Source organism: Centroberyx gerrardi, chromosome 1 (assembly GCF_048128805.1).
Source record: "Centroberyx gerrardi isolate f3 chromosome 1, fCenGer3.hap1.cur.20231027, whole genome shotgun sequence".
Taxonomy (NCBI): domain Eukaryota; kingdom Metazoa; phylum Chordata; class Actinopteri; order Beryciformes; family Berycidae; genus Centroberyx; species Centroberyx gerrardi.
In genome coordinates this window covers 14,528,086-14,555,754 of record NC_135997.1, presented here as the reverse complement: position 1 = coordinate 14,555,754, position 27,669 = coordinate 14,528,086, and the positions used below count along the sequence as shown (strand labels likewise).

General features: G+C 42.6%; 1 protein-coding gene across 1 annotated transcript; it reads right to left on the bottom strand.

Moving 5' to 3' along the window:
* Positions 1-88: 88 nt before the first annotated feature.
* On the bottom strand, positions 89-27,313 carry rras2 (RAS related 2). Its single transcript, XM_071905063.2, has 6 exons — positions 26,913-27,313; positions 7,676-7,763; positions 7,301-7,403; positions 5,854-5,962; positions 2,532-2,650; positions 89-1,704 (listed from the first exon to the last, which is right to left on the bottom strand). Exons 1-6 carry the CDS (start codon positions 27,012-27,014, stop codon positions 1,617-1,619), a joined length of 609 nt encoding a protein of 202 aa, XP_071761164.1. The 5' UTR covers positions 27,015-27,313; the 3' UTR covers positions 89-1,616.
* Between the last annotated feature and the right edge of the window lie 356 nt (positions 27,314-27,669).

The following is a 27,669-nucleotide window of genomic DNA, read 5'->3' as shown; positions in this document are numbered from 1 at the left end:
TTACACAGCTGTGCTGTGAAAGCGTATTCACTTATAAACATATAAAAATACTTGTCAACTAGTTTGATAAGAAAATAATGTATAAAAGTAGAGTAAAAACATTTAATCAAGTCCATTACTTCCATCATCTGATTTTCTTTTTGTTTTATATTACAAGATGATGATACAAAAAAAAAAACTGCAATACTTCATTTGTATGCCCAAACAGAAATACAGATGTGGAAAGGGAAGGCAAAACAGTATTTTGTGTCTGTGGTGACGGTAACTCCACAGGTGGCAGGTCCGGTGAGTTCATGTCCCATGGGAGACGGCTGTGTTAAGGTGTGCATCTCAACGAGTCTGCTCGGCACGGTTCCAACCAACTGAGAGATCCTTGGGCAGAAGGTATATAACTGAATAATTCAAGGACATTAAACAACTATATTGCCACCATGTTACTGGAATGATATAACAGTTTATAAACAGAATGAAACTGTATGTTACTCGATCTATATTGTAGATCTAATGTCTGTCAGAGTTGATGCATTACATAGGAATGATCTGAACTGAGCTCTGAAAGCTTCTTGATATGCCACATGTGGTTTTGTTGACACTACTTGTCAAAAGTTGAATGCAGAGCATACAGTGTTCAATTTTGATCTGAAATCGTTAGTTCTGAAAGCTACACAATATGCTACAAATCATCTTGTCTGTGCTGCTTCTTAGAAGTTGGAAATAGGACATATGGCGTTCAATTTTGACTGAACCACCGCCTCCGACAGGAAAGAAACTGAGAAGGATAGGTTCAGACAAACTAGTTTCAGTACATTAAGGAGAGATGGCATAGGATGTGAATCCTACAATCTATAAGACTTAAAAACGCAAATATAGTAGACACTCCATATTTGGCAATTGAGATGAAAGCAGAATCCACAGACAAAGTAATGAATCCACTGCAGAATGCCAGAAGGTTCTATCATTGTAACTTTAAGGGCTATCTAGGCATTATATATATATATATATATATGTATATACATACTTATATATTTATTTTCATATATGTAAAACCAAACTCAACCTCACACACTGTACTGTGGTGATTTAATAGGTCATTAGAAATACACTTTGAAAATCACAACAAATGTCACATATGTACAGTAGCAGATTAGCACATGGGAGTAAAAATGGATATGGCACAACATACACAAAGCTTCATAAGATAATCTCTCTGTTCTGGTCAGACACTGGAAACAAAAGAAACTCATTAACATTCTGGATATATATTTCTCATTCAATCTCGGCAAGAAGTACAAATGTCACTACAAGGCAAGAGAAGTCCTTCAGAATACAAAACATTAATTTGTCAAGCTGATTTAGAAGGCAATGTTTAGTGTTGGGACTCTCTCATGTGAATCAGATTACTGTTGAAGGTAGAGTGGTGTTAAAATTTGGCATTGTCAGTTGTCTATAGTGAAGTCCTGGGGACAGCGGTTCCTGGTCAAAGCATCTCAGAAAAAGCTGTCTGAAGTCATGCAGGTGGAGAAGGCAGCGGTCAGTCATCCACATGGGATGTGATGTCAGGCAGAGTGGGTGGGGTGGGAGAGAGTAGCTGCATGAGTTACAGTGATAAGGCCGACTCAGACGATCACACAGTGGCAGCCACTCTTGTCTTTCTCTTTCCTCGTCGGCTCTGGCGACGGTGGACATTCCTGTTCCTGGAATTTCCTGGGAGTTGGGAGAGAATAATTACCATCAGGGCACAAGATATTTACGATTTGTTTTTTAAATTATTACTATCCAGTAGCTTTAATAGGAGTTTACAGTAGATGTCAATATATGCAAGTTACGACAAAATTATTTTTCAACAACAGTAACAATACCTCTTTTATTACAGCTAGTTTTATTGTTTTCCATTTTCTGTTAATGTATTTCTTTTTATGACTTTTATGATCAGCTTTTCCATTACTGCTAGTTTTAGTGTTTAACCCTTTCTGTTTGTTAATGTATATATTTCTTCTTTTAATCTAACATTGTTCAAGCACTTTGTAACGTTTGTTTAAAAAAGTGCTATATAAATAACGTTTATTACAATATCACTACCTCCTTGGCTACCTAACAGCTCATGTGGAGCCTCCTGTCAGAAATCTGAATATCATTATTTTCACTGTGGTTTGAATTTTTCTTTCAGTTCACTACAGCAGTTGAAAAGACGTGAATATTATGGTTATCACTTTGATTGGGTGTGAGATCTCGCTTTGAACCATGAGAGTGTGAGAGCAAGGGATGAAGGCTGAAAATGCCAGATGGATAAGAGTCTGCAACCCTGAAGATGCTGCTGTAAGGGTTAGCTTACTGCTTTAAATCTCTTCTTATTAAACTGCTCTGATTGTCAACAAAGACAACAATAGCTTTGTTATCCTATGTAGGAATGCTTGAATGTTTATCTTTTTTAGCAGGCTGAAGTCCCTTTAAAAACGTTTGGATTTGAGCCAGTGAAAAAACCATCAGAGAACAATATGCCAAGGATGTGCTGCCACCTAGAAAGCACCTACCTGATTACTCTAACCAGCTCATGGAAAGCCTGGTCTACGTTCATTCGGATTTTGGCTGAAGCCTCCATGTATGTGACCTTCAGTTGCCTGGCCAGCTGCTGGCCCTCCTCCTGGGTTACCTGAGGCAAAAGGAGAGAGGGAGGGCATGATGAAGGACTGGAACATGAACATATATTTAAATTCTGACACATTTAAAAGCGTGTCCCATAATTCCTCAGAACGTGAAACTGAGAACAGACCATTTGCTTATGAAACATTGGTGTCATCTTCTGGCAAGCCTGAGAAATGCATGATGGGTTGTGAGAACTGACAAGTACAGATTTTATGGAAACAGTTATCTCAAGGACTACAGATACAAATATCATATTGATGGAATTTTTGAGATCTGATTCTAAATATTGGATTTTATGAGAACACATTGCTGTATGTCCACACTTAGCCTGAAAATGTGTGTTGTGTCTCCTGTGGTTGTATTTATCTCTTTATATTACTTGTATGCACATTGTGGCTGGATTGCATCCAGGCTATGTAGCATTCTGTCTACAATACACAGCTAAACACTTCCTTCACTGATTTTGAATATCTGACAGCAATGTTGGAGCAAAATCCAATTTTTGTGTCCAGATTTGTCACTTAAGACTTGACTAAATGACTAAATAAATATCAAAATATATATAATATAAAAAAATAAAATACATATGATTAAGTCGTATTTACATCACAAATGTACCATACGCATAGATAAGGCTGCTATGGAAACCATAACAAGTTTCATAGTGGCATAGACATCCATCCAAAGATACAGGTATAACATACAGTATATGCATCCATCATTGGGTCAACATTGCTGCCATTGACTTAACATATTGTTGAGTGTTGTCATTTGGCTGAGTTTTGACAGATTTTAATGAATTTGGCATGCATGTTCCAGATTGAGATCAAGCTTCACAGTGATACTTCAACCCTCCTTGATTAAAAGGCCATTATGTAATAGGTCATACTTCATACATCACAACCAAACATCATATTATGACTACAACCTGACCATAGCGCATATATACCAAATGTCATAGCATTCAGTCAAACCAATTTCAAGATATTGATTTTTGGTATTAGGCCTATTGTTATTAATTTAATAATGTTTTGATTGTTACGCTTAGTGTAGCCTATTGTATAGATCTACATATTTTCAAGATTAATTTCAGCCAAATTAATAAAATTAGTTTTTCTCAATGTACACTATGGAAGATTTATCAACATTAGCACCCCCTGCAGGCGCAAAGATGAATGACAAATCTAAATCAAAGACAAAACCTGTCTCCACCCCACTTTTCAAACAGCGCTGCATACACAGCCTTACCAAGTTAAACAAATGTAAATCGATTCTCAGACTGTTCAACACTGACAACACAAGTCAGCTAGGAGTAGTATATTTATGATAGGACCTGCAGGAACCGAATAGCATTACTAGAAACATGGTGCAACGCGGCTGAAGGTGAAACACAGTAATGGCTGGTGATCAGAGTGGGTTTCACTTTAAGGCTTGTGAGCAACAGATTATTACCCTCAAGGCTAATAATTTTGCTATGGCACATCTGAACAGACCACACTGACCAATTATTGATGTGCATTAGCAAGGCTTTTACCAAAAGACCAGATGGCCATCATAAATTGAGCTAATGGGCGATAATATCTCTCCCCTATGCGCTGTGTTAGGTAACTCTGCTCTCTGTACATATAGTTAGAGAACCGGATACACAAGACAACAGAAAGCTACACAAAACTGAGGTCCTCAATTCCTAATTGATCAGTGAATCGGTCAGCTAAACTTAGCCAGGGTTAGTATAAGACAAACAGCTTATAACCTTAGTAATATAACAACAAACACAACGCTAGCCCGGTTAGCTCTGAATATAATGGAAACACACAGCGAACCAGCTGAGCTTTGTCTTTATCATCAGCAGTAATGGAAATTAGGTATTAGATCTAATTAGTAGAGCTAGACTACTTTCCCTGACAGCAATAGTCCAGATAACTAATGCTGGATAACATAAATTGTGCTTACCTGTCTAGGAGAAAAGCAGCCAACTCAGCATCAGTTTTAATTCCTTTGGCCTTTCTCAGGTTCCTCCATCTTTCATTCGCAATACCTTGTTTATTCTTGTTTTTGCCTTGCTCTATAAAAGGCAATTTGGGAGGCGTACATATTTTTTCGGTCTTACAACTGGCTGCTCTGCCATATTTTACAATACGCTCCCATTTTTGGGGAGGTTGAACCTGGATGGTTATAAGGGGTGGGAGGGGCTCCAGCTATAGGGGAGAAGCCCGTAAATAATATATTGAACTGAATACAGGTGACAACAACAAGCCAAAAGGGGAATGAACAGATTAGCAGTATCTTACATAGACAGCCTTTAAAGTCTATTTGTGTGGCAGAGTACAGTATAGAGAGAGACAGGAGGACATGCGACAATGGTCCCAGGCCGAATTTGAACCTCGCACATCATGGTTACATGGTATGCACCTTAGCAAAGTGAGTCACCAGGATGTCCCTGTGAGCAACTTTTGAAGTGCTTGGTCCCTAGATGGTTCCTGCCAAGTTTGGTGGCAATCAGGCCAATGATGTAGGAGAAAATGTTAAATTGTGTTTGTCTAATAATTAAAAATGGTAGACATAGGTGTTCAAGTTGTAGAGCAAGTGGAGCTCAATATGTGTACCAAGATTTGTGTAAATCAGACTTACAGTTTAGGGTGTTACAGGCTTTTAAACTTGAATTCTGTTTACCTTCAATTATAGAGACACCATCTGGCCAACTGGGGTCATATTAATTGTGTAGTAAGTTACCACCAGATTGCAAAAAACGTGGGAGGAGAATGATAAATAATAAACCAGCACATGTTCAAGTCCTATGAGGCTTGAACTCCTAAATACTGAATTCAGTGAATGCAATCCATTAACTGTGATTAGCCATATATGCCTGTAAGGCTCCTTTTCACCATAAGGGGGTGGTGTGGATTCATGGGAGGAAGTGACACGCAACTGCATACCAATAGACAGAAAAATTAGCTGTCTTCATTTCAACACACTCCCTTTTTTCTCTCCATCCCTCTCCCCCTCCTGACACCACAATTTCTACAGCCTTTCTTTTTCTCTTTCACTCACATCCTCCTGCTAACTAGCTGCAGCTGCAATCTTTGTTTTCAATTTCAAATATGCAAATATGAATCCCCTCACATCATATGATCAAACAGGGTGTATGTTTGTGAGCAATGACATGGTTTTGAGGTCCACATATTTCAACCTGTGGGGACTTGGACTTACTTGTCTCTGTAGCTCAAGATCTGCTTTGTTTCCTACGAGGATCATAGGGAATTCATCTCGGTCTTTGACTCGAAGAATTTGTCTTTGGAATTTATAGATTTCTTCAAAGCTGGAAAACACAATACATGACAATTCAACGGTACAATATGGCAAGTGTTTTCTGCACAAAAAGATGAATTTTTACATAGAGATGCACACATGCTCATCCGAACCGGCGCGCACACACACGCACACGCGAATGCATATATAAGCGTGCATGCAAACAGATTTGATTGGTGCCTCTGAACTTCTGAATTTCAGTGAGACCTCCACAGCACATGAACCCCCCCCCTCCCTCTCTCATCCCCTGGCACCCAGCAGACGTCGCTGTGAATCGGACTGCGGGGGTTGAAACAAGGGAGCGAAGCGGGAAAAGTCAGTCACCCCGTATGGAGCCGCCACAGTACTACAGAGACATTTGTCTGTGTGCTCCTGGGCTATTGGACGCCTCCTTGAGCAGTGCTTTGCTCCCCATTGACTTTGACCACTATAATATAAATGTCATGTGAACTGTTTGAACCAAACAGCATATATAAAAATGTCACCCTGACAAAAAAAAAAAAAAAAGAGGCAGAATGCAACCACAAACCCAGGACAGCATTCCAGCCACCGGCCCACAGACAGCTTAGTGAGTACATAGTAAATCTGGAAAGACTTGACTAATATAAATGGAGGAAGGAAAGACTGTTTACAACATAAACACAAGGAGGGGGCCGTGGGGTGGGGGCAGTGGAACGCAGCTCACTGCACTGCTGGTCAGGGACACAAGGACAGGGAGGATGGGGTGTGACGGGCTGACTAGAGAGCCCAAGACTACACACAATATGAAAATAGTGTAATACGAAAAATATTTTTAGGGTGATTTAAGCCCTGACCCATGACTCAAAAGCAAACAAAAGAGTAAGCTAGCTACTGAAAATCAACATGGCTTTGGATACTTAAAAAAAGAAATGTTGTCAATGTCTATAAACACTGAAATGAAACAGTCCACAGTGTGTTATCATGGGTTAAAAAGTTGTAAAAAGCTCTTTGAGTATTTACATGCAAGTAAATATATCTCTATATATTGTTTAAAAAGTATACAGGCTTTAAATAGAGAGCCTGTATGCATAAGGTGAATTCAAGAGAACCGCACGAGGGAGGAAGTGTTGAGAACAAAAGAAAATGACAAGAACAACAGCAAGAGGGTCCGGAAGTACAAGCGGCAGCAAGTGAGAGTTTGAGTGCAAGATTTATGCTTTTAATAGAGCGAGAGGGAGAGTAGAGAAAGAGAGCGTACTTGTGAACAACAAACAGAGACATGTAAATACAGAGAGGGGGAGAGAGAGAGAGAGAGAGAGAGAGAATCAAAGATAGTGAAATGAGTGTATGTAGTTGTTAGTTTGCACATGACAGAAGTGTCACTCACCTCCCTCTGTCAGTGACTGAGAAGACGAGCAGGAAGCCCTCCCCTGTCCTCATGTATTGTTCTCTCATGGCTCCAAACTCTTCCTGCCCAGCCGTGTCCAGGACTAGAGAGAGCATGCGCACGCACGCACACACACACACACACACACACACACACACACACACACACACAGAATAAATTGCAGCAAAAAAGAAAGAATATCTTGCAGCAAAAAAGAAAGGCCTCAATACAGAGAAGTGCAAGCTTTACTTTCGCAATCAGTTCCTCGGGTAATGGATAATACAATGAAAACATACGTCCTCTGTGTGTGTGCGTGTGTGTATGTATTTGCTCTGGTCAAATACACACACTGTTTGTTCAACAAAGTGCACTTACTGTCAAGCCTGGCCGCCCTTTCGTCAATCACACACTGCTTGGTATAGGAGTCTTCAATTGTGGGGTCATAGTCAGTGACGAAGTACGACTACAGGAGAGAAAGACAGAAAGAGAGGGGCGGGGAGAGAGAGAGAAGAGATTGTGAATATGACTGGAATCTACACAATGTGTCCCATGAGACAGTTGTGACTTGGATCACTTGGCTTTGGGATGGATGGATGGATCTGAGGACAACAACCGCTCCCTGCTTGTGTTGTTGGGTAACGCAGCACAGATAGCCTTTTTGACCTCTACTACCATACAGCAGACAGGAGCTAAACACTCCGTCCCCAGACATTTGTGGTCATAGCTGGGGGTAAATATGCTCTCACATAACCACTTTGCTCACTGCTTTGGTTTAGACTATTGAGAACGGGCCAGTTTACATACTTAGGACCGATTTACACACTAATGACACATTTACCGGATGTTGCCTCAGTTACAGCAGGCTCATCATTTATTTGATTCTTTCATTCCGGCCCAATATGGTCTCCTGGTAACATAAACTGGAAGGGTGGGGCCAGAGGGGGGAGCTGGGAGGAGGAGGAGGAGGAGGAGTCATGCATTTTTCACATTTTTCCCATGTTTTGTAGTTCTCCCTCTCCTTGGGGACTAGTTAAGTGGTGACAGCTGAGGGGAGTGCTCAGGGAATGTCAAACCAACACCCTAAAACACAGACCGACTATGAACATAAAATCGAGACAAGTATCTCTGTCTCTCTAACAACAGGCCGAGCCAAAGTTTTACAGTTACAGCTGTAATGGCACAGCAGCGTTATGTTGTTTTGCACAATGACACAGGGCCATCTTTTTCTATTCTCTCTTATTTGGCAGCCAAGGAGACAATTATTCTCTTGTAGTGGAATACGCTAACAGCTTGCATTGTGTGTACAGAATGATGCCGCTTCTTTGACTCTGGATAATAACGCAGACAGATGATGCAGACAAAAAAGAAACAGACAAATCACTTCCTTATTTTTGATAAATGCACATTTTTATACTTCCACCCTGTTCTTTTTATTTCAACCTCAGCATACACATTTTCTCTTCCTCACCTTTTCTATACTTGCACCCGTCACCCAGCCCCCTCCCCTCCCCTCCCTCCCTCCTAGCCCTTTGTTGCAGTACATGCAGGTAATCTCTCCCACTCACTCCGTCTCTCTCTCTCTGCAGCACATAAGTATGCTGGCCTATGTCACATCCACTCACCACTGTTCAATAATTCATCAGTGCTACTGTGTATCCTAGAATGCGCTTCACTGCACTGCACTGCCCATGTGGCTGCAGACAACCAGACATAGAGAGAGAGAGAGAGAGAGAGAGAGAGAGAGAGAGAGAGGGAGAGAGAGAGAGACAGAAGAGAAGAAATAGCTCATGTTTCTTGTCCCTCCCACCACCACCCTCCCAGCCGTAGCTTTAGCACGTGACCTCAGCTTCCCGTCAACCTCTTATTCCAATTCTGTCAACCTCAGGCAGCCGCAGTGAACACCGCACTGGCTCTTTCTCCCCTCCCTCTACATGCATGGATAGTGTAGCTCTACTCTATTCTGGCCGAGCTGATCCTCTCAGCGCTGTTTCCCGTGATAGATGAGGCTGTTTTGCAGTGCCAGCAGCACCAGAGCCAGCACTAACGGGGCTACAGTCTGGGCTGGCAGCAGGGCTGCGGCTGGGCAGAGACAGAGCGATGGGCTAGGTGAGTGAGTGCATCGTGACTCAGGAGGACTGTACAAGAACTAAGTGACATAAGCCAGCCTGAGTCACGTCCAGTAAAATGTCCGATAAATCCTTATATTACTCATTGACCTCCTCAGGCATAATAAACTCACATTAATCAGGATGAATCATGATGTAGGAGTTACGTAGGGCTGTCCTGGGATAACGGGGGAGCTGGGAGGTCACCGTCCTTACACTGTCTCCCAGACTATCACAGGTACGCAATGTGGAGGCAGACAGACTCCCGAACCTGGTTCTATGAAAACACTGTCATGAGCAGGCAGCTGACACCATTCAGTGGGGTCAGTAGCTCAATTCTTAACGGGTGAGTGTGGTTTTGTCTGTACACACACACATACACATGCCCACACACATACACACACACACACACACACACACACACAGACGCCCCTTAGTGGCCTCTGTGTGCTAGCAGAGGGCTGACCTTCAGTCTCACCTCAACATAGATGCTAGCGGGAGATAAAAACATTCGCTGTTTAACACCCCAGAAAGGCAAATATCCCCCTCTCAGATGAATTACTTAATTACATCGGAAGCAGCTGAGCTGTTGAAACTGCTCTGCAGTAACTTCTAGCTGAGGTTAATTCCTACTTAAACAAACAGAGCCACCCCATAGTGTGGCACCTTCCACTTAGCATTAGCTATGCTAAAAAAAATCACATCAAACTTAAGCTCCATTTAGGCAGTCATTAAGTCAGTGCTGACATGACCACCATCGTGAGTTTGTGTATTTGTGAGCAGTGAAGCCAGGCATATTAACATGTTTGGATTCTTGCCTCTGCTCGGCCATAGCAGCAGTGAAATCCAAGCCTCTGCAGAACTAAACTGCAGCAGTTTGGATGTTGGTGGTGAGGTGGGTCAGGCCACACTCAGCCCCGGTCAGCTCTGCAGGAAGGAAACTCCACCTCTGCACCAGGGCAGCTGGCCCAGCCGAGCCCTCGGGTGGTGGTGATGTCACAGAGGACGCGTTCCCCCACCCCACCTACCTCCTGAAGTCCAAACCTGTCACTCAGTTCCCCTCCAGCATTCCAACTATACATCGCAACCCTCCACCCACACACAGCAAATGCACAGTCACACCAGGAAAACATTAGAGGCCTGTTCACCATGAAGAGAAGGCCAGTGGATGATTCTCAGCTGCAGCACAGCTTTCTGTGCTGTACTGTTCTGTGTCTGTATGCTTGCGAAACAGAGAGGAGCCGTCTCTTGGGCTTCCACAGAAAGTCCTGAAAGAGTCCTGAAATGCAATGAAATAGAAAAAGATAGCGCACAATGGCTTGATGCGCTTTTTATTCAGCAATGTTCTGATCAAAAATGCCAAAAATCTACTGTTATGCGGCTAAGATGTTGTCAGTTGAGAACATATTTGGACAAAACATTGCTGAATAAACCGTAAAGAGAGCATCAATCCAGTGTGCAGGTATCTGTCTATTTCATGGCCCTACTACTTAATATCCCGGAGGAAATCGGGGCCAGTTTCTTTTTCTTCACTTTATCAATTGTTTCATTATTTGCATCTATGTGTAAATCTATTTCAAGCACCTGGTCAAGTTTTTGAAAGTGCACACACTACCTGACTATTAGGCATAAGGCAGTGAATCCTGTTTGTGTTGTAACTGCTGGTTGCCAGCCTCATCTCCCCCAAAGCAAGAATGGGTGTGATATGTGTGTAGGCGTGTAATAAACACCATGCTTGCACTATGCACCCACTTCCTCTCCACACAAACAGCTTTACTAACGCTGTCTATAGATCCTTTTCCATCTTACTCAGATATCCTACATGTTTGGTTAGAGCAGCCTCTTTGACTGTTAGCTGATATGACATCAGATAACTAGACCAAGCCCATAAGCACAGATTCAGCTGCACCACAGATAAAAACTGAGATTTTTCGCAACAAAAATCCCTTGGGCGATTAATTAACAAAAACACACACAGTTGAGGGGAAATGGTATTCCAGCCTACTAAATTATAATAATGAGAGAGCACACTGAGCTAAAACAAATAGTCATCAGCACAGTTAGGAGTTAATTACCTTCTGCACATGGCCCAATGCCCTATGAGGATTCATGGACCTTGACTTCAAAATCACGAGTTGTAGTTCTTCTTTAATTAAAAAAATGTAGATTTAATGGCATAAAATTGTATTATTCTAGGAAAATTTCTGCCAACGTATGCAAATGTATAATACTCCCCTACCTCCTCAGCCCACTCCACCCATGCCAACACCCCCCCCCCCCCCCCCACAGCCTACCACAACTCCTTTCTCTCCTAAGCTTCACCAATCTGGTTCCCTGCTCTTAGTTCTGCTGACAGAGCAATACAGACCACTGGCTAGGGCCCAGACTTCAGCACCAGGAGGCTGGAGAGAAGGACTGGCCAACACTCGGGAGGTAGGGAGGGTGGGGGTGGGGGTAGGAGGGTGGGAGGTAGGGGGTGGTTTGCCTTCCAGCTGACAGGTGAAACATGCCATTCCTAAGACTTGCTCAGTGAGCCAGTGCCAACTGCAGCAATTTCAATTAAGGACACAAACCAATGCCAGACAGTCTGGAGCCTGCCAAGTAGCACCATCAGCTAGCAAGCAGCAGATTGTGACAGACAGCGATGATCCATTTCTTATCACCATCACACGACAAAACCGACTCATATACATGTCGACAACACCATGATGCATAGTGGTAGAACTGTGTTTTCGTTATGAGTAAGCAAAACAACAGTCCATAGTTAAACACATTAAGGTGCATCCCGAGAGGCACTGCTCAGTTTAAATATGATTTTAATAACCACATTCTAGCTTAAGGGATTGTGAACTTTAGAAAATACTGTTTGGTGGGGAGTTGTATGAGACACATGTTTCAACTCCAGAGCTGTTAGCCCTCTCAGATGCTTCCACATATCTCTGCCTTTGATATAGAGAGTTGCTGGGATGGATGTCTAGGGATCCGCTGGGTTTCCTCCATGGCAACAGAACTTATCACAGCCGAGGAACGACGCAATATAATGAGAGTGATGGTGGCAGTCTGTCTGTATTAAGTGTTAACTGCAATTCAAATCGATTGATCCAACTTTATCTCTCAAGGAACAGTGATGGCTGGGGGAAATACATTGATAACCCAGATGTCACTAGATAGACACCCATTAGTGTAAACTGTGCCTTCTAAAAGGGAAAAAATAATTTGTGGCTAGGTCAAACTTTTCCTGATTGCCAAAGAAGCGGTGCAACATGGGGCACTCCTGTGAGAAAGGAGGGATTTGATTGGGGGCATCTGCGCATCACTTCCTGTTCCCCAACCCTGCAGGTCTAACCTCTGCTGAACCTCTGGGGCTGGCTGGACTCTGAGCAGCTGTCGGTAATCAAATAGCCACCATCAGGGGTTAATGTTAAACAGATGGATGTGCAGGGCCACTCCTTTGCATCTTTACACTGTCCATACTTCTCCATCACTGCTTTCCCTCTCATGCCTGACTGGGTTTCACACAATTAAAACAGGAATTTGTGTGAAGAGCAGAATTACAATTCATGTTGTTGTTTTAAGTGCTAGTGAGTACTAGAAGTGAGAAATATCGGACAAAATAAAGACAGAGTGAAGGACTTGAGGAGAGAGAGAGAGAGACACAAAACAAGGAGAGGGAGAGCAAGAGAAAGAGAGGGGGAGGGAAAGGCATTAACTTCCTGTGGAAACACCCACTTTTCCCATGAGCTCATGCTAACCAGAAAGGTCACTTATTCAATACCTAATACACACGGAGAGAAAGAGAGCACACAATTGTGTCCACCGCCTTAAAGGGGCACTGGGGACCATTCTCTTCAAGCTGGGGAAGCCTTTAACACAGTACACGCTGCTACAGAGATTTATCGGAAAACAGCACCGAGCTGTGATTGACACTGGCCGTCTCCAAACTCGTCCCCCCAAAAACTGAATCATCATACTAATTTTCATTGAATGTTTACACTTGACAGAATGCAGATCAGGTGTGCCACTGAACCTCGGGTTGATGCCGAATGAAATGAACCATGCACATCACTCCTACAGCCTTTCTTCCTCCTAATGCCCGACAGATCAATAGCCCGTCCTCTTAATCACCGGCTTCTACTTAAATGCCAACAGGCCAGTCAAACTCTGCCTCACCAGACAAACCCTCAGCTCCCAACACTCATGTCCATCCAGAACCTCCATTTCCACCATGCTGGACGTACTGGTGTTGTATAATAAAAAAGGTTACATGCTGAATGCCCCAGCTGACCCACCAGGCTGTGCAGTTGTGGGTAGCCTTCATGTAGAGTATAAAGCAGAGGATGAATGTCCCACCAAGTAGGCCCACTCCTGGCTTTGTCGACCCCCTGCTCTCCTCTAACCTCTTTGGCATTAAGACTTCAATCACCCTGCTAAATATCAATGTGTGCTGCACTCTGACCACTTTTGAACCCACTCAAAGGCCTACAATCAAAGAGATGCCATTTAAAAGCCCCCCCCAGATCACCGAGCTCAAAGCAATCACCCAATGCAACCTGTTTGCTTTAGTGGTCACACCAACCTATTTCTTTATCTCCATTTCTGAAGTAGATTTAATTTTATTATAATTGGGGACCTGGGTAAATACTGCAGAAGCCCACTGACTGATTAGACGGCACAACACACAGACGGAGAGCTGTGTGAACCGCCCTTATTGTTCCAGCTAATCATGTGACATCACTAATGTTCCCCTTCCCTGCATTAAGCCTACTCTAAGCCCTGCCATTGAGGGGTTATTGATGTAGCCTTCTCTATGGCCCTTCCTAGTTTTGCTGTGAGGGACAGAAAATAAAGACTTATTATTATAGGAGTCATTCTCTTTAGACATGGTAAGCCCCCTGACTGCATTCTGCTCCGGTGAATCTTCATCAATGGCTGCTTTTGTGGAGGTGGGAAAACTTCGGCCCATGTGACACTGTATCAAAACCTACACAAATTAAGAGTAGAATAGACAACGAAGCAAAGCGCTGAGTGTGGTATATGTGAAGATCCTATAGTTTTGGGCTAGAAAACAGGGGTTATCATGGGAGCCAGATATAAATCATACCATATCTAGAAGCCTCGCAGCTACATGCAGTTACTAAAACCACAAAGCAGACAGACAACTTCCTCATTCATTCAAAGCCCTGTTGCTAACTCTTGAAATACTATGATATATTGACAGTGTCACGCATCAGGAACTAGTGATCTACTCGGGAACTAGTGATTCTATGTACTTCCATTGTTGTTTACAACAAAGTGAAAGGATTTGTTAGATTCTTCCTCCTCTATTCATGTTTGTGCAGAAGTACTACTGCACATGCTCACATCAACAAAGCATCACTGTGACTGCTTGCTCGATGGGAGGACAACAGCTACTGCAGTGGCTGTGTGGACAGAGAAACCACTGTGCCACTGTTCAAAACCCATAGAGAGTCACTCAATGGAGTGTGGTTCACAGTCATGTTTATAGTCTGTGGTTTTCAGGAGAACTGTATGCCCGACCAAATGATGGGTAGGAGATCAGCGCTGAAAATGAATAACAATCAGATGAGGACTCAACATTGAAAAAGTATTGGTTTACCAGTTAGGATTAAGACTACTGACTGTGAGTTTTAGCATTTATGACTTAGGAAACTCATTCAAATAGGCCCATAATTAACATGTTCTACCACAAAAAACTTCCATCTGAGGTATTCATCTTTTATTTCCCATATGTTTTGATGCAATACAGCAGCTATGCATTTTTGCTACTGCCAACTACTTAAAATTCGTGTCACGTATATTCTATTGTAGGCTACTGAAATTATCAATTTCCCCCAAACCTCCTCTGAGAAGATTCCAGTCGGTGATTTTACTGTACAACACCTCGAGGAATGTATTCATCTTCTCCTCCATCTCCCCTCTCCCCTCTGGTACAACTGCTGAGTGTGTGTTTCCTCGCCAGTGTGTTCTGCTGCAGACTGTAATTCTGAGCACGGGGTGATATGTCAGAGGCAATGGGGCCTCTCATTGGCAACGTGTCAGATACACAGCACCATTACCGTTTTAGGCCAGCAGTCACACAACGCAGACAGCAGAAATGTTATTACTTCAGCAGGCAACTCCTCATAAATAAGACCTAATGGACGTCTCTCCCCTTCTCTGTCTGCGGGCTGCTGCTGCCTCGCGGCCCAGCAGGCCACCGTCACAAGTCCTTTTGCATTGTTACAACAAATCGACTCCTGTAGCGAAAAGTAATACATTTCCCTATGACAAACAATTCCTTGTAAGATACAGAAGCAATTTCTAAATCAAACAAAGAACTTGAGTATAATATTCAAATCCAAAAACAGCTAGCTAGATCGGCAACACGGCCAGTCTCTTTGGTGTGTGTGTGGGGGCTGAGCTGAGCTCCACGACACTTTAACTGGCATCTCAAGAGGCAGGCTGAGGGAGGAGGATCAAGGACAATGTTTTGGTTAGACATACCAAACACACTTGTTAGGCAGCTGTTGACTTGGTGTGCACTGGCTTGTGCCAATTAAACATTCTACAACTAAATTGTTTGTTGACACCAACTGGTGCTGAGGAAACAGAGCCGCACACAGTGGCTGCGTCTTTTAGATCAGAATAACAGTCGCACAACAGCTGTGTCACTGGCTGGGCTAAACTCAAATATCCCTCCGTGCATCTCCCCTCGACACCCTGATCATCGAGCAGCCAATCTGATTGTGGCCCTAATATCTTGTCGGTGAGGCAGACTCAGGACCCCATTTGTTAGGGACATAAGGGAAGCCGAGCCACACTTGACCATTGTCGTCAGCACATTTGGACAGCCATTCATGCTGCGCTGTCACCTGTTGAAGGCTTGTCCCATTCCATGCCTCACCTCCCCCTGACGGACAGCAGGTGCCCCACAGGCCTCTGGACACAGTCTGCATCAAATGTGCCAAATGTCCACCAGCTGCCTGGCAGGCAGCTCAGAGCCCGGCATCAGGGACAGGCACGGACGTATAAATAGAACCATTCATATGGTTCCACCAAATACCTCTGAAAAGAGGTACGAAGCTGCACAAAAAAAGGTTTCTCCTGCTGCGCCACACCACAGAACCTTACAGGTCCTACCCAGTACTGTTCTCATTTAGAGTGAAGACCATGTGAAAAAAAGGGAACCCCCCTCAACCCCCCCGAAATTCACAACGACGAAGTCAACAGTATGACTTCCTCACAAAACTGATAAACATTGATATAAGTAGTATGCTGATTAAATATATGCTAGTCACATAAAAACATCTAGACAAACGTGGAATGAGAAATGTTAGAAGGCGGTGGGAGTGGGTTAATGAAATTACCAGCATGTCAGTTTCCCATAGCCTGTGTTGTTGTTATATGACTCTTAGATGTGAGACATGATACTGTGGCCAGTTATTCTGAAACAGGCAGATGGGTGAATAGAGAACAATTGCCAAAGATAACACTGAAGAACCCACTGCCCTCTCTGTCTGTCCGTCTGTCTGTCCGTCCGTCTGTCCGTCCGTCCGTCTGTCTGTCTGTCTGTCTGTCTGAGGACTACTGACCGGCAACAACGATCACTACATTAAGGGGCGATAGCACAGGTGAATAACGAAAAAAAATCTTTTCTCCTATCAGAGTGAAACCTTACCAATTCAAAATGCATACATTTTTTGTATGATGACTTTTGATAATTTTGTCATTAAAATACGCGAATGTATCAATACCTTATAATAAAATGCACAAATTTGTTCCTTAGAATACTTCTTTTTTCTTAGTTGATGAAGTCAGAGTTAATATTTCTATTGAAGGTGTAGATGGTAGCTTAAAGACATATACTAGACTCATAAAATAAAAATGTCAAAAGACCTTAAACATAAAATTCTGTAGATTTATATAAACATGATGGTCCACAACTACATAAATATAATGTTAAACTTAATATTGAAAAGCAAGGAGAACATACACACTCCCCATAGAAAGGACCAGGAATCGAACCTGTGTCCTTGTTGCTGTGAGACAGACAATTTTATGATATGATTTATCAGAAGCATGACCAATGAAAAACTAAAATTAAAGCTAAAATGAGAAAATAATCTACACTGTCCATTCATGAAAAATTTTAACTCAGTTAAAAACTAGCAATGAAAGTATGAACTATTAATAACCCTATTCCCAAGATCAGCCATCTGATTTTTAACCTTTATTTACCCAGGGAAAGTTGACTGAGCACGCGCAAGTCTTTTTCCCTACTTCACACTCAAACATTTGCATACATTTGCATTGAGCTGCTCTGTATTACCACAGTTTCATACAACTGGCCACTGAGCAGCTCAATGGGAATAATTGGGTTTGAGCCTTGCTCACTGGCACCGCAACAGTAGTAGTTTGTATTTTTTTGTCTGATTTTACAGTTTCTGTGAACGATTACATCTCAACCAGCATTTTGAGAACACTGTCAGATCCCCACTACCATCCCCCGACGCCTAACAGGGTGACCTGCGGGGCCTGAACCTGCTTCCATAGGCCTACCTGCATGATCAGCCTTCAGTCAAATCCCTCAGTGTTTTATACACAAACAACACAAACGCATATGGAGGAAAAGTGGCTCCGGGGTGAAATCTGAGACAGACCGAGGAGACGAGGCAGAAACCTTCCATCACACGCAATGACTGCACTGACCAAGTTCAACTCTACTGAAAAGTAATCCTGTTTTATTCTACTGTGACATTATCATCTGACAAAGATCACTGATGTGGACCTTGATGGATTTATAATTATATCTTTGGATCAAGACACGAACAGAACAAAGAAATCCATTGGGGGGTTTTACATGGCCACTATTAAACTAGAGAATTAATCTCGATCACTGAGTGTCTTGTTGACTGCAGCATTACTCATATCTAAACTTATGAAGTAATATTGGTAAATTTCAAACCAAGTATGTTGCAATTAGCCTACATGATATGCACCTTAATCAACTGAGCCACCAGTAGACCAAAGATTTTCAAAAGATATAAAAATGAGTACTAACAAAATAACAACTGGTGTGTTCTCTTGTTTGTTAGTATTTTATTTACTGATTTGTGCCTACATGCTACAGTATTCATTAGCATTATACTTATTTGTGGCTGCATTCAAATTAATTCAATTGTTAATTCAAATGTTAATGATTACATTTGAATGTTAATGATTAAACTGGAAGTTAGTATTGTAGTTATTAAATCATTATTATTTACTTCCACATTAATCAGTATCTTTGTTGACCACGACTGAAGCATACTTAATCATTAATATGCTAACACATGGTTAGTTAATGCTTAAACTCTAGTTAAGTATTAAATTGTGAAACGTAACTAAAGTGTTACTGAATAGTTTGTTCCTCACCCTAATCTGTAATGCCATAGTAAAGTATATAGCTCAACAGAAAATAAATCAAAAAAGATGGAAAAGATGATTTCTATTTCTGTTCATGTACTCATTCATAAGAAATATCTATAATACAGATCTCACACAGATTAAAATCTCCACACAAACATTCCACAAAGAAAGTCTCCCCTGCCAAATAAGACTTTAGGTTCTAGTACAATACAAACCAACTGACACAGCTCAACAGTGCAGCCAGGCAGGACTGGCAAAATGTAACCCGTTCAACAGATTTTTACCATTATATCAACGAGAATGTCTTTCTTTGAACCCAGCATAAGATGTTACAACAACAGGATAGAAAGAGAGAGCGACACACAGATACACAGAGGCAGAGAGATAAAAGGAGCAGCTGAAATTATCATCTGATCTCTGTCTGGTGGGCAACGTTTTGTGCATCACGCCCTGACTTCCAGCTAGCAACACGACTCCACAGAAGATGCTTAAGGACAGAGGGAAGAGAACGGGTTCAGAAAGCATCTGATCACTGACGCTGTATCCTGACTTATCACTGATTAGACTAGTTAAATGATGATGGCAGGAAAATAGGTCACTCAAGAGCTTATAATTATTTTTCTATTTAATCATCTTACATTATCATCATCACACTTATAAATGGAACAGTGATATTCCCTTAATATTGGCAACAACCATAAGATACGCTTGGGTTACTCTCGAATTGTATTTGCCCACAGCTCCACTTAACTCTTAAAAGAGAGGAGCTGGTTGGCTTGGTGCTGCAGATCAATGCCATTTTTCTAAACTTTTGGCGGGAGTCATGCTCCCTCTGCCTAATATTAAACATGATACAGCCCCAGGTCAGAGAATACATTTCTAACTAGAAGGGCACTCGGAGAGCGCAGACCTCCGCCAAGGTTCGTGCTATTATTGCTTGTTCGTGAGTCGGATCCGGATCCGCTCCAAAATGTAATGGGTTCTTCCTTGGCCCATGCTACACCCTTCCACGAAGTTTCATGAAAATCGGGCCAGTAGTTTTTCCGTAATCCTGCTAACAGACAAACAAACAGACAAACAAACAGACAAACGGCACCGAAAATATAACCTCCTTGGAGGAGGTAATACGTTTCTGTTCTTAGGAAAAAGGAAGTGATTGTAACCGTAACCCATATTGTATGCAAAGGAGGACACACTCTCACAAAGGAAGATGAGATAATATCCATTGTGGGTTAACCAAGCCTATTTGCAGGTGTATGCATGTGTTTTACTTGTGTGTGTGTGTGTGTGTGTGTGTGTGTGTGTGTGTGTGTGTGTGTGTGTGTGTGTGTGTGCGTTTTTACGAGTATGCGTACATGTATTTCAGTCAACATGAGTACAGGATACCTAAGTAAAGGTAAAGGCCTCTGAAAATCACATTATATAGGAGGGAGCTAAAGGGGAGGGAAATAGTAGCTAGCTGTGTGTCTCATAACAGTAAATCTGCTGTCTATTAGTCCCTCGGCGATGACAATTTTTCCTCTTTACTACTGCACTGACTTTGAGACGCTGGTTGGACATATATATTCCATATAGACGCATTGTCCTCCAAGACACTTCATCATTATTGAGCAAATCACAATGTACAGAAATCCCCCTGTACCTTATGTTCTGATAATAATGACGCCTTTGCTGTCTATCCAGCTATTGCTGAAGGTAGATTAAGCCCTGATTAAGAGCGGTCTTCCTCCCCGGATAGTCATTTGCTCCTCATTAGCAAATGGGACAACCTGCTCGTCTCTGGAGCTTTCCCACTTCATGCAGATGGGTGGGAGTGTCCTCACAGATCCCGGACTCCCTTTCGCGTGGACATTCCTACGGTCTGACGCATGGCATTTTGCCAGATTCTGCTAAATTACCTCAGCAACAGGGACGCATTGCTCCATGCTCTTTAAAAAAAGACCAGAGGTATTCTGGTGGGGCAGCAGGCAAAGGCATATAGCATGTGCTCGCATATTCGATCTAAAGTCCCTCTCTCTCTCTCTCTCTCATATATCTCCTGTCACTCTTTACTGTGTGATATCCAATAAAAAAGTAGCACTCAATTTTTTTATTAGAATGCTATTGCATGCTCAGCCGTCCTGGTGGGGGATCCTGCTATGACTCAAGGTTTCTTCCATTTTTTTCCTAATAAGGTTTTCTTGGGAGATTTTCCTTGTCTTCACTGAGGCTGTAAGGCTGGTGATGCCGGATAGGCTACGCTAGATAGGTTAGGTAGGCCTTTTATGCCTCGTGCTTCCTTTTGTTTCCTTGTGTTTCGTTGCGTACTGTATTGCATCATTTTGTTTTGTGACTGATTGTCGATTAGTTAGATCTAGAGAGGTTTGTCTTTGTTAAGTCCTTGGAGACATGCTTTTGTGATGAAGGGCTATACGAATAAACCTTTATTTGACTTGAATGCTATTAACTACTTCCCACCACTGTCTCTGTGATATGCCAACTTTCAGTGGAAAAAAACTGATACTTCAGAAACCTGACTCCACACAGTTGTCGGTTGATACATCAATAGAGAATTATCTCGGGCTCTGTACGCGACAACCTCATGTCGCTCCACGGCTACACAGGCACCAACCACAAGTGCTGGTGAACAGCATTCAAACCTGATTGGTCCCACAAAACTTGACTTAGAGCAATACAATAAGCTAGATCTGGTTACGGTTTGATGTGACATAGTTCACTCAAGTCAGACAATCAAAGACATATGTAACTTAATATGTATACTGGCATGTTTGGCATGCGGAAAAGAGAAAGTGAAAGAAGCATGGGAAGGAGAGAAAGAGGAGAGCAACAGACTTGCACACAAGAGTCAAATGAGGGTAGAGGGCAATGGTGGGAAAGGGAAACTTAAGCAGAAAGAGGAAAAGTGACACTGATTTAGCGCCATTTTCCACAATTCATGTACGCTATCTTTTTGTTTTTCTTCTTGGTTTCTCACTGGAGGAAATAGACGAGAGAGATGCATTAATGTGAATGCAGTAGGAAACCTTTGTGGATTTCTTATGCTCAAATTTAATCTAAAAATGAATCATGGTGATGAGTAACTAGTATCAAATGATGAAGAGAATTTTGCTTGTCAGCAATGACATGCAGAGTTATCTTTTGTTTGGAGAAGCGTGGAACATTCAAATCTCATGCAGCTTTGTTTGCATTCTGTGGATGGATGATTCAGTTGTCAGACACTTTTAAAAGTGCTGACTTTGTAACCATTCAGGAATAAGTCTAGGAAGTTGTGTGTCATGAATACTTTGCGTGTGCTGATATATTTGACATATTACACAATTTTCAGGGATCCGCTTTTTTCTGTAGGTATGGAGTAGTTATGTACTACATCTTTAAGATTTGGTTGTTTTTTCATAAAACTTAAGTGCAATCTCTTTTTTTTTTTGCTTATACAAACTTTTCAGAAATCATCTTGTGAGAACCAATGAAGGACTCCTCTGTTTTTTTTATAGCAGTTCACTCTCTAGCAGCCAGCTTTGTGAGAAATCAACAGGTGACCCTCCTAGAGAGCTGAACAAACAATGTGCTCTCATCACCTGCCCTAAAAGGCATTTCACACACACACACACACACACACACACACACACACACACGCCCGTGTAATAACAGTCTGAATTCTACCAAGGCTGTAAACCCTTACACTAAAATAGAGCTTAAAGTCATATGATTCAGTCTTGCATTACACGTGAAGTTATTCATTCCCTTAAAGGAGAGGAAGAACCTAGGGGAATAAAAATGGAATTGTTTGCACTCAGCGGTATGGCATGTGACATATCGCAGAGCCAGAGAGAATGTTACAAAACTGCCTGGATCCAAAAATAGACTGAAAGTCTGCCGTGTTACATGCAACAATCTTCCAAACCCGAGCACACGCACACACTCAAACTCACATACATGCAGGCAAGTATGCGCAAATACTTCTGTCTAACCACCTGTGTCTGTTTCTGAGAAATGCGCATGAACCACACTCCTCTCCAGCACCACCATCATTACGGCACCTTGCCTCCACATGCCCAAGAAGGACTGCCCTCATAATCTATGTTTATTCAATTCAATTACTACTTTGGGCAACATTCCTCCCAAATGACCTCACATCTAAGTAATCAAAACCATGCTGGAGAATATGTGAGAGAAGTGGAAGGGGAGTGTGTGTGTGTGTGTGTGAGAGAGGGAGAGGGAGAAGAGAGAGAGAGAGAGAGAGAGAGAGAGAGAGATCTCACTTATGTCGTTTACCTTAGATCCTACTGAGGTCTATAGAGATCCTCGACTGATCTGTCTGGACTTGATCAGTCAGGATGTTTTGCTCTGAATCTTCACAGCCGGCGGCCGCCACTGCCACACTAATATTCACAAGCATGCGAGCGTGCAACACCATGCTTTTCACTACAGCGATCCAGCAGACTACATAGACCAAGTGATTTGAGTGTGTTTTTGATGTGCCATTATTTCTGGGATTAAAAAGCACTCCTACAACACCCCACATGCATTCTAATCTTCACACAGCCAAAGTGAGTCATGTTTTCCCTCTCTTGGGACGCTTCCCCTCTCACAGACGTCATATTAAACAACGCACTGTGTTCCACAACTTTTGTCAGATGACTCAATGTTATGTCACCCCTATGCTATTTCAGCTTGAGTCAACTGCTTGGCATTAGGGTGGCCAACGACTCCCAGGGACCTGCCACTCTGCTATTGCTGGTGACGTCATCCTTTATCCTCCGACTCCCTAAAAAAAAAAATCCCTGCTTCAGCATTATGTGGCTCTGTAGTCGCATTACTGTTCTAGACTTCGCTCAGCACTTTCAACATATGGGCTTTACATTTTTTCTCCAGGTTCAAACAATGCTTGTTAAAATGGTAAATGGGTGGTGGACACACACGCACACACACACACAAATTTAATTGACACAACAACCCTTATACATGACACTAAAATGAGACACTATTGGATAAATATTGTGGAAGCAGCACTTTTCTATTCAATTATACTTGTGTGTGTCTGAAGCAGGCTTTTGCAAACTTGCCTCGAGTAGCCTATTTATACTGGCCTATTTATAATACTAACTACTTACCTACTTGATGGCAGGATATCAAATGATGATAAACTGTCTCACCAACAAGCTTAGAACAGTTTTCTAGTTGTCAAGGTTGATGGAAACCATAGGCATAGGAACAGGAAGGTAATATTTGTCAGCAGTGGTAGTTAGCCAGCGAGCAAACTAGCAGTTTCAAAGAAGAGTTTTCTGCTTAGAAGAGACTTTTGACGCTTGTAGTGGCACTATTTTGGATAGACAAAGGCAGGTATAAATTGGAAAATGCATATATTTCATATTGTTACAAATTACCACTAAAACACACACACACACACACGTAGTTCCAGGGATTCAGGAAGCAGATAATGTTTTCCCATACAACTGTAGGAGGTCCTAAGTGCAGGAGTGGAGGGACTTCCTTTGCCAAAGGCCCGAATTCCGGATGGTCCATGACCACTAACCCACCCAGCCTGACTCAGACAGCCACCCCCACCCCACACACACACACACACACACCCCACACACACACACCCAACGCCCCCAGCACTCAACACAGTTCTGTAAGGGGAAAGCCTTGACTTAACAACCAGCTGTTAGTCTTTTCCCTTGGCAGATGACTTCTAGAAACTTCTGAAAAGGATGTAGGCTCTCTTCATGCTGTCAACATCTCAATTTTTTTCACTTTCACATCACCAGACATGCAACAGTGAGAAAAGAATGGCCAGTCTGAGAGGAAATTAAACGTGGGCCACATCGTGTATAAAATACAAAGGGATGTTCAAGCAAAATCCCAAATCAATACTGAAAAAAGCCGGCGGCTTACACTGACACTGTGTTTATTTCCCATATGAAATGTCTGTGGCGGAGGCACGGTGCAGATAACTTGATAATTTCACCTAAGGCACTGAGGCAGGCGGTGCTGAGGAAGTCAGTTAAACTCACTCACCCAGCAGAAATAATATGCTTTGGGTAATTCAGGAGTGGGCTTTTGAATTGAGCTTGATCGATGGCATGGCTGTCCGTTATCCTGGCAGGCGGAGCGGTTGTGGTCTAGAGACTGGGTGAAGACTCACTGAGCGGAGACTGCAGCTACTGCTAAGTCTTTGTTAGCATGGAAATCCACCATAACACCAACATGACAAAAAAATGAAAACTACTACTAACGATACTAAGTGTTAATGGAGGAGCTGAGAGCAAGTAACGCTGTTCTAGCTCCATGATCAATGGCATTTTTAATTTGAGATAACTGTAGTGGTATGTTTAACAGCATGTGTTAGTAATACATTTAAATCAGTGTTATTGTAGTGTTATTACCACTGATACATTAAAATCAAGTGAGATGTTGTCTGTGTGGTACATAACAGCCTGATATTTAACAATTAGCCTAATTGCTCCACTGCATCAGGGCAATAGGGTCAGTAGGCTATGGCAAAAATCTGTGCCACAGCTATCTGATCCCATTTTACTTGGTATGCAGTTAATGAGCTTTTTGAACCCTCATTAGACACAACTCCCCCCAACACACACACACACACACACACACACACACACACACACACACACACACACACACACACAAGCTTTTCACCCCCGCTGAAGGCATGCGCCGACCCACCATTGTCTGACAGTGTGGAGACATGCAGCTGCCTGCAGTCTGGTCTTCTGGAATTAAGACCCAGCATCAGTAACATCAACACCAAGGGGGAACACACACAAGGCAGGCCAAAGTTTGCCTTCTCTCGCCCAGACTCACAGAGTCTGGGCATTTAAAAAAAAAAAAAGAGCCTCCACCTAAATGCTGACAATTAACAACAAAGGCTGGGAGGTCAAGGCAGGTTAGGTCTGCAGAGTGCTGGAATGTGACCAGGCACAGAGGAAGGTAAAGCCACCTAAACTGTTTACGCACCTTTTTATTTGTGGGATTGAGTTTAATAAACTTTTTAGGCTGATAAATATCTTTATGACACAAAATCATAGTGTACATCAGATTTAGTACTATCAAACTGATGTAATAATTAATGGGGTTTTTTATAGTAGTGGTTGTTTGCCTTATGATGCTCACCTTTTTTTTTTATTTACCAAGAGATTATTTAATGCCACTCACATGTAGCACTGGGTTGAGCAACAGCTACATGGCTTTGTTAAAAGTCTGTACATATGTGCACAACTGTTGATCATCTTTGAAGTGAAATTTTGTGTTGCTGCTTATTTTTACATACATTATTTTACATACAGTCAAACATCCTTTTGTGTAGGCCTATAAGAAGAGTCAGCCAACCCTAACAAAAATGCACTAAATATTAAATATTCAATATTCCTAATGGGACTGTGGATGTCTGTGCTACTCAATAGTGAATTTATAATGATGGTATATATTCCTCTTAAGGTATCACTATAAGATTCCTATAATATTCCAACAGGGACTTAATTGTTCTGCTGCGATATTTATGTTATTATCTTATTTATCTTATTATCTAAAGTCCTTCAAAAATGTTCTATAGAACTGCTTTTATTAAGAGATTTGTACAGCATGGCTCTTATTGTAGTTTTAATCACAAGTCTTTATATCGCCTGCTTGGTAGGCTATTAACTTACAGACTGAATCCTAGAGTTACAACAAATTAGCCGTTTCTCAAGCCTAAATAATTGACTTTAAAGCCCAAGTTAACAACACAAGACAAGTCAGGAGCTCCTTACACCCACTTTCCTTTCTCTTTTGCCTACAGGCTATACGCTGCAAAGTGGAGGTGGACTCTCCGCACATCGACGTATTAAAGTAGCAACCACCCTTTACTCATTTGATTTACAAAACGCTTTCCCATCCCACCTAAACAACCGGTATCTCCTAAAAAAGTAGTTGTATTGTAGGCCTAGTTAATAAAGTCGAGGAGAAAACAGAGCCCGGTATCCGCTCACGGGGTTCCCATGTCTGGCCTCCCCTCCTGTTTTGCCATGTTTTCAGCTCCAAACAACATAAAGCGGGGAAACCGAGGCGAAAGCTATGTGCGGGGGGTGAACCCTACTGACCTGAATGAACTGGATAGTCAGGGCTGATTTCCCGACACCGCCGCCTCCGACCACAACCAGCCGATACTTCTCCTGCACCGAGCCGTCCTTCCAGCCAGCCATCGAGGACACTTCGCCGCGCTCGCCGCCGCCGCTGCCGCTGCCGCTGCCTGAACACCAGTGAGCAAACACCCACTTTTTTCAGTAAACTGAGGAGGGCCTGCAGTGGAGAGAATAGAGCGAGGAAGGAGCCCGGCGTAGGTGCGAAATGGGTGCTGAGAAAACAAACACTTCGGCGGCGATCCGTTTCTGAACACGGATAGAGGGATCCCGGAGCTACGGGCGCCTGTCCATACGCCTGGCCCTGTTTCAGTCGTGTCTTGTCTCAGCACTGCTGCGATGGTAAAGATGTGAATCCGATAGTAGGAGTAATCAGCCAGGCCGATACTAGTGTCTGTCGCTAGGGGCCCTTCTACAGGCTGTGTGTGACTGCCTGGACCCCCCCTACACACACACGCGCGCACACACACACACACACACACGCGCACACACACGCACACACACACACCAGCCCCAGCCCAGCCCAGCAGCCCCGTCCTGACACTAATATTATACACTCCTGCAGTTACGTCCCTATCCTGAAATACAGCCTGCCGAGATTCAACGGCACTGACTACCTACTGACCGTAATTATACCCAGTGATGTAATGATAAATAATATTTTAAAAAAGGTGGGTTAACGATGACCTCCAGTCTTTCAGCGATGATCATCATAAGG